The 6,730-nt window shown below is 45.1% G+C and overlaps 1 protein-coding gene across 2 annotated transcripts; it reads right to left on the reverse strand.

Annotated features, from left to right (window-relative positions):
* Positions 1-164: 164 nt before the first annotated feature.
* e2f7 (E2F transcription factor 7) lies at positions 165-6,298 on the reverse strand. 2 transcript variants are annotated; one of them, XM_058077144.2, is made up of 13 exons: positions 6,077-6,298; positions 5,396-5,493; positions 4,930-5,199; positions 4,689-4,851; positions 4,371-4,601; positions 3,868-4,023; positions 3,652-3,795; positions 3,402-3,575; positions 3,238-3,322; positions 2,682-2,979; positions 1,911-2,010; positions 1,419-1,792; positions 165-1,354 (listed from the first exon to the last, which is right to left on the reverse strand). In XM_058077144.2, exons 2-13 carry the CDS (start codon positions 5,480-5,482, stop codon positions 1,199-1,201), a joined length of 2,238 nt encoding a protein of 745 aa, XP_057933127.2. In that variant the 5' UTR covers positions 5,483-5,493; positions 6,077-6,298; the 3' UTR covers positions 165-1,198. The 2 variants fall into 2 exon arrangements, with proteins under 2 accessions (XP_057933127.2, XP_057933125.2); XM_058077142.2 differs by having other exon boundaries at positions 4,689-5,199.
* Positions 6,299-6,730: the final 432 nt, after the last annotated feature.

Genomic DNA, 6,730 nt, shown 5'->3' on the forward strand with positions numbered 1-6,730 from the left:
CATGGTCTGCAGGAACACCAAATATTAGAAAATATGTATTGTAGCCATATAGAGGGGCATACCAATAATTTAGAATATAATTAGTTAAATTTGATTTCACTTTAGTTCCTAATTTTGATGATTGCAGCTTATAAAAAGACATGACCCAAGTAAAGAGAAATACTTATTTTATTAAAGTTGGTGACAGTCAATGGAAACAAATTAATCTGGACCACAATGACAGTCAGATGGTATTTTTTTTTTATACAAGAGCTGGACACATATCTAGCAGTGCAATAAACATCATAAAAACAGTACAATGAGAATTTAACAAACTGTAAAATATGACAGCATTGAACAACACTATGACGCCATGTCAAAAAAATAATGAACGCATATTAGAGTTGGTTGTCTGTGCACACTTTGGTGTGGCATAGTTCTCCTGAATGGTTCAATGTGAGTTCATCAGCACACAGCACCGTTATTTTGGCAAAGAGGAAGTACATTACCACCACAACTCCCTAAATAACCTGAAGAAAATGTGCTAGGACAACCTAAATGATAAAAATGCACATTTTTTTTCTCCACACACTAAATAAATCCCAAAACATTAAAGGCACTTATTCCACAAATGCACCAGCTGAGTTCAGTGGATTTTTTCCCTTTTTTTTTTTTTTTTAAACAGTACTTTCATTTCTCGCCAATATAAAGTCACAAGACTTCAAGTACCTAAATGCATCATCGCACCATAATACATTACGGTTATTGATGTAGAACACGCAGAGGCTGTAAACAGGTTTAAGTTAGCTTCACAGTTGATGTTTAAAATAAAATCAGCCAATGAAACATAACTATTATGATAGCTTGCTAATGTGGCCCAATGAAGACAACCGCCACAAAATCATACACTTAGTGCTTCCATTACAGTCATTGTAATTAATATATATTATCTAAAACATATAAATAGGGATGATTTAAGCATATGATGGGGATTAGGTAGGTAGATGTCAATTCAGGAGAGGGGCGTAAGGCTTAGTGGCAAACTCTGACCACAGGATGACACCGTTTTACTAGGAGGAGCATGGCTTCCCTGTTTTTAATTTTGAGGCCATTTTTTAAAAGTCAATAAGGCATCTTGGCCTGCTAAGATGTCTTGCTTTTGGGAAAACAAACCCTCACTAACTTTACAACCTGATTGCTCAATGTTAGCATCTGATGGCTAACGGGTGGATGGGTGGCTGATGTCAAGTCTCCTCTGTGCTGAGCCCCGCTTTCGGGCTGCAGGTGTTGCGCTGGTGCCATCCATTACTGTGCCAGGGGTCTGGAAGAAAGCTTTCGAGGGAGGTGCTGGGATTTCCTTTGGAGTGTGTGGAGTCTGTTGACAATTTTACATTAGATGATATAAAGATCATATTTTAAGTGTCTGGTTAAGTCCTTACCAGTGGTAGCGGTGTAGTCACACAGGCAGCTTGCCGATGTCCCGGTGGAGAATGTGGGAACGACACTCCCGAGCAGCCCTTCCTGCTTTGCTCTGGCGTAGAAGGCGGAGAAACAGGCCTCACCTGGCCCACATCTGGTGCCGCCGCCACGTTGTAGGGCGCCGCCGCCATCATAAGGTGGGCAGACGGGTTGAAACTCACTTTGGGATCGGCACCTTGCTGCGGTCGGCTGCCGGCCAGTAGAGGGTACTGGGAGAAGGCGGATGAAGGCACCAGGATGTAGGGCAGCGTCATGGGAGAGATGGTGCCAGGGGGGAGCGGGAGATGGGCTGGTGGCTGGCCAGTGGGGAGGAGGAGGTTGAGGCTTTTCAGACCTAGAGGATGTGGATAAAAAGAGTTAGGCTTGATCATAAATTCCATTTCATACTGTCTAAATTTTGGAAATGATCCACCATAATAAGTGATTGCATGATTTTTATGAGAAGGCTTTACCTGCATTGTTTGGTATGTAGAGGTAGTGTGATGGCTGGCTGGTGAGGGTGATGCTCTCTTCTGATGCTGATGTGCACACGCTGCTTTGACCTTCTGCTTTCTGGTGGAAATAAACAAACTGTGATGAAGCAAGCCAAATTTAAATCCTTCACCCGTATCCAGGCTGCAGAAACAATGTTCAGTACCATTTACACTAGTTGGTGGCAAGTCTGTAATATTGCAATATATTTATGATTCAAATTATTACTCTTGAGCACATGGTCATTTATTAACTAGTATACAGTGGACTACCGCCTGTTTGCAGATTTCCGTGTAGTAATTGGATTCACGAGCTACTGCTATCAAAGCTACCTCAGACGGTTGCCTACAGCCACAGCTGTCAAAGTCAATGACTTTGACCTTGTGCTAATGAGAGACATTTGCTTTTGTAGACCATGAACACGCAAACTATAAGCAAATTGGTGGATCACTGATCGTCATTTTGTATATCACAAAAACGTTGCATTACAGTAATCCCTCATTTATCACGTATAAATGGTTACAAACCCGACAGTGAAGTAGGATTCAATATTAATAAGCAGAGTATTTTCATAGTTGGAGCATAGAAAACCTGTTTAGGACTTGCAATATTTACCATTATTAGAGCCCTCTAGACATGAAATAACACCCCTATAGTCACCTTTACGCTCTATATTATAGATGTAATTGGAGAAAAGTAACCATTTAAGACAAGACGTGTGTTTCAATAAATGTCCTGGTGTGATGCCTCACCTCATCTCTTTGCTCTAGCCCCGATGGGCTTCTCTTCACTGCCACCATCTCCTCTTCCTCCCTTCTTCTTTTCCGCCCTTGCTCACATTCCAAGCTGGGCAAGCTCTGAGCCTCTGCTGGCCCCTCTGCAGTGCTCCTGTTGGGCGGGTTGTACAGCATGACCACAGAGGGCTGGGACAGACTGGGGAGGTAGGCCAGGCATTGAGGTGACGAGGAGAGGGCGACGAGCTGCTCCGGGTGCACGGTGGGCACCATCAGGGTGGTCTGAGGGGAGGACTGAGGCAATGTGCTGCTGTTTCTGCAAGTGAGATATTATTCTATTGAAACAATTGTTTGTGTAATTTTATAAAATCTGTCTTTATTTAATCACAACTATTAATACCAACAACCACCCTTTTTATTTATGCATAACTGCCAAAGTATCTGTACACAAACCATTAAAAATAAACCACCAATAAAATTAACTCATTGATGATCCAATTGTTGCATTAGCATGCATCACCTATGTATGTTTTATATGTAGTTATTTGACAATAATTGTGTATGTACAACTCACCCTTTGGGGTTTCCAAACTGCAACCTGCATACAGCCTCGTTGGTTTGCGTCTTTTTGGAATAATCCACCGGCTGATGAGCAATTCCTGACGCACGAGGAGTAGAAGATTGTAATGAAAAGTGCGCTCCATTGTGTTTATGTAACCGCTAAAGAACATCTCTCACCTGTTCTTTCCCACCTGCCTGGGCTGCTGGGCGCTGAGCTGGCCTGCCGCTGGGTGGCCACAGACGTCGGGGTGATGCTGAAGAAGGAGTGGCGTACTAGCTTGGCTTTTTTGAGGTCCTGGCCCGCTATTGATTTGCAGGCTTTGAGTGGTGCAACGCTCATGGCATTCTCTGCTGCAAACAATGACATATCAGTATCTTAAAAGGTGTTTTATGTCGGCTTGTATTTTAATGAGTCTGGTATACGCACCAGAATTTCTTGATTTGTTAAATTTGACAGGTCCAAGCCACCTGAAAGCTGGCTTCCTGCCTCGCTCCTCTCGAACATGCATCTTCTTTATGAGACCCAGGCTGGTCAACACGTTGGCAATGTCGTAAAGTCGCCTCACCTTGGCTAAATGAAGGATGTTGGCTTTTATGAAACAGAAACAATGTGACATTAGATGTTTGCATGCTCTGTCCTTACTTTTGTACTTGCTGTGACTGGAGGAGTCCTGACTCTCCTCGATGAGAACTTTGGCCGCCACTTCCAGAGTGACAGTTTGGGTCTTAGACACCAGGAACAACATGACGAATTTTTGGCTCATGATGCGCAGAGATTTGTCTTTCCTGTTGCCGGCAGCTGCAAACAAGCCAGACACGTCAAAGTATACAACATTGGTTCTAGTGCTGATTTGTGGTACAATTTTCTTGTTGGTGTAGTTTTTTAAATTAACTCAACAAAATTGTTGTTGATACCTTTTTGAGGGAACATGAGTTGGTCATGGTCAGCGCCCAGCATCTTTAGTTATCTACCTCTACATGCGCATTAAAATGTTGGTTTTAATATTGGCTGAGCAGTTTGCTCGTTGGCTGTCAATAAATTTCAATATTCCCACTTTCTCAAGCTCTCCAAATCATTACTAAAATACATTGTCCTGTTAATGCGCTGTCCTCCTATAGTACTAGCATAATAGCAGTATTATTTACCGTGGCTGTTGCCGTCGCTCTCATGATTCGGCCCCGCCTCCCTGCCAGCCACAGTGGCGTTCTCCATATGAAGGTGGTAGCCCTGCTGGCGTCCCCGTTGCTGCAAATCTTCCAGCGTGGCCTCCAGCCTCAGGCGCCCGTACCAGGTGTAGCTGTTCTTCTCCATTCGCCCTACGATCATGAGGGACTCCAGCACGTTGACAATATCGTAGATGCGCCGCCGCTCCATTCCTGAAAACCGAAAATGCGATGGTCGTTCTGAAAAAGACAACGTGCCACCACAACCCCATATCCAAGTCCAGTGAGATGTTCACTCACCCAGACTGGTGGCCACCTCGTCCAATGAGATGGAGATGGGTTTGTCTGAGGGTGGATAATCTGGGTAGAGGGCCAGGAACTTCTGGCTAAGCAGACCCAAACTCTTCTGCTTCCTGCTCGGCTTCTTATCTGCATCCTCATCCTCTTCTACTGCTGCTTCAAACTGTAAAACAAAAAACAAACTGACACATTCCAGGCTCTGCTGCAGGCTTGTGTTGAGTTGGTAAACAGAACCCCATACCTGGCCACCATGCGCACTTTCCGATTCATTCTCAATGGGTCTAAAGAGTACTTTTTTCTCCTTCATATCACGATTTCTCATGTCAGGACTGGCTGCGCTGATGAGCATCTTCAGGTTGGCCGTGGGGGTCCAAGGCTCGGCCGTGACAGTGTGTTTGATGGGGGTGACGTGGTCCAAGTCAGGGGTGTCGCCTCTCCTCTTCAAAACGGGGGTGCAGGACTCGGCACACTTCATCGGCATGCCTCTCCTCCTCACTGTGCATATATTTTCCTGCAAAGGAGACGTTTTATGACAGGATGCATTGCTTTGTGTGGGAGCACTTTCCAAATATGCATATGCCACCTCAACCCCCCAATTTGGTCTGGTCCTGTTGGTCCAGGACTATGTTGACACTTGACCAAACAAACCCCAACATATTTTAATTCACTTGGTACCAAACCTGTCATACTGGACCTGGCACTCTTACCTTTTGTTCCCTTCGAGCCCCATCCCCCTCAGGGGAACTTTTCCTCGGACTTGTGAGGTCCTTAAGTGCAAGGCATTGGACTTCCATCTTGGGGAAATCTGCAGAAACGGAATAACCAACATTTAAAAGGTGCGGGCATTGTGCATTTGTCTGGAGACGTTAGAAAAACGAACCATGAAAGACTTGCATAAGAGGTCAGTTGAAATTTGGCGCAAAGCGCATGATCAGCTAGCTATAGCCACAAGCAAGCTGCTAAAGGTTCTTACAGCAATTCCCACTGTAATCAAGTGTGTTAAATCAACGATATGTAGCTGGCACGGCGTGAATCGTGAGCTTTTATGACAATAATGCAGGACTCGGAAGACGTATGATAGATTAGCTGTTAGCTTAGCACCGTGGTGAAGTTAGATTTACGTTGCATATTCGCCTCCGTAGAAACGGCGGTCGTTCCCCTCACTGTGCCGGGCGAATATCCAACGTCCAACGTAAAACTAACTTCACCACGGTGTTAGTAGCCAGCGCATTCCTCGCTAGTAATGGGGAAGCTAGCTGGACATACAATAGCTTCATATACGTATTGAGTGGCTGGCATATCGGGCGATAATCATTATTATTGGAGAGTTGGGCAACAATGGCCAAGGGAAGTAAGAAAAAGAGGTGATAAGTAACTGAAACCCTCACCTTTTCGCTGTTTTTGTGTCACCGTCAACCAAAGTGTCTCGCTGCGACTCGATCCAGTTGAAGACGATCGTCAAACTATCATAGCAGCTAATTTTCCCTCTTTTAAAGTAAGTTAGGAGTCATTCCCCCAGCTACCTGCACCGCTGGTGGAATTTCAACACTGCCAGTGCCCAGGGGAGACTCCAGCATCACCCGCTCAAGCTTGGTTCTGGCGCTCTCAGGCACCGGGCTCGCTTCAGCCAATCAGCGCAACGCTTGGTGTAACGTCATACCCCACCAGCCAATCAGAGTGACCGTAGTTGGCGGCCGCTCGTCGATTTGGACCAATGGGCGCTAAACGTCGACCACGCCTCTCCTGAGAGTTGCGTTGGCGGGGCAACCGGCTGGCTGTGTTCAAAGCTTGTGAAAAGTGTGCTGACTCACTCCACTTCCCTTGGGCAGCTAAAACGTCGAACAGCTAAACAACTTTAATTATTGGTAACAACAATCGCATGAATGACGAGTTATGTATAAAGTTGTGAATGTATCTTTTTTTATATCGTTGCGCTTGTCTTCAGATTCCCTGCAAGCGGAGCAAAAAGTTGTATAATAGACGATCTCTGCCCTCTTACAGATAAGGGGCCTTGCTGTCTCCCGCGGTGATATTATCAGCGT

Source organism: Doryrhamphus excisus, linkage group LG2 (genome assembly GCF_037039965.1).
Source record: "Doryrhamphus excisus strain RoL-2023G ecotype Guam linkage group LG2, RoL_Dexc_Guam_v1.1, whole genome shotgun sequence".
In the NCBI taxonomy this organism is placed as follows: Eukaryota; Metazoa; Chordata; class Actinopteri; order Syngnathiformes; family Syngnathidae; genus Doryrhamphus; species Doryrhamphus excisus.

What these genes read in the sequence shown, in the direction of transcription:
- e2f7 (XM_058077142.2), bottom strand. Translation starts at nt 5,482, where the DNA reads ATGGAAGTCCAATGCCTTGCACTTAAGGACCTCACAAGTCCGAGGAAA. An exon ending in GAGCGACGGCAACAGCCACG is followed by an intron (nt 4,024 to 4,370) that starts GTAAATAATACT and finishes GCTTGTTTGCAG; the next exon opens with CTGCCGGCAACAGGAAAGAC. An exon ending in CAGTCACAGCAAGTACAAAA is followed by an intron (nt 3,796 to 3,867) that starts GTAAGGACAGAG and finishes TCCTTCATTTAG; the next exon opens with CCAAGGTGAGGCGACTTTAC.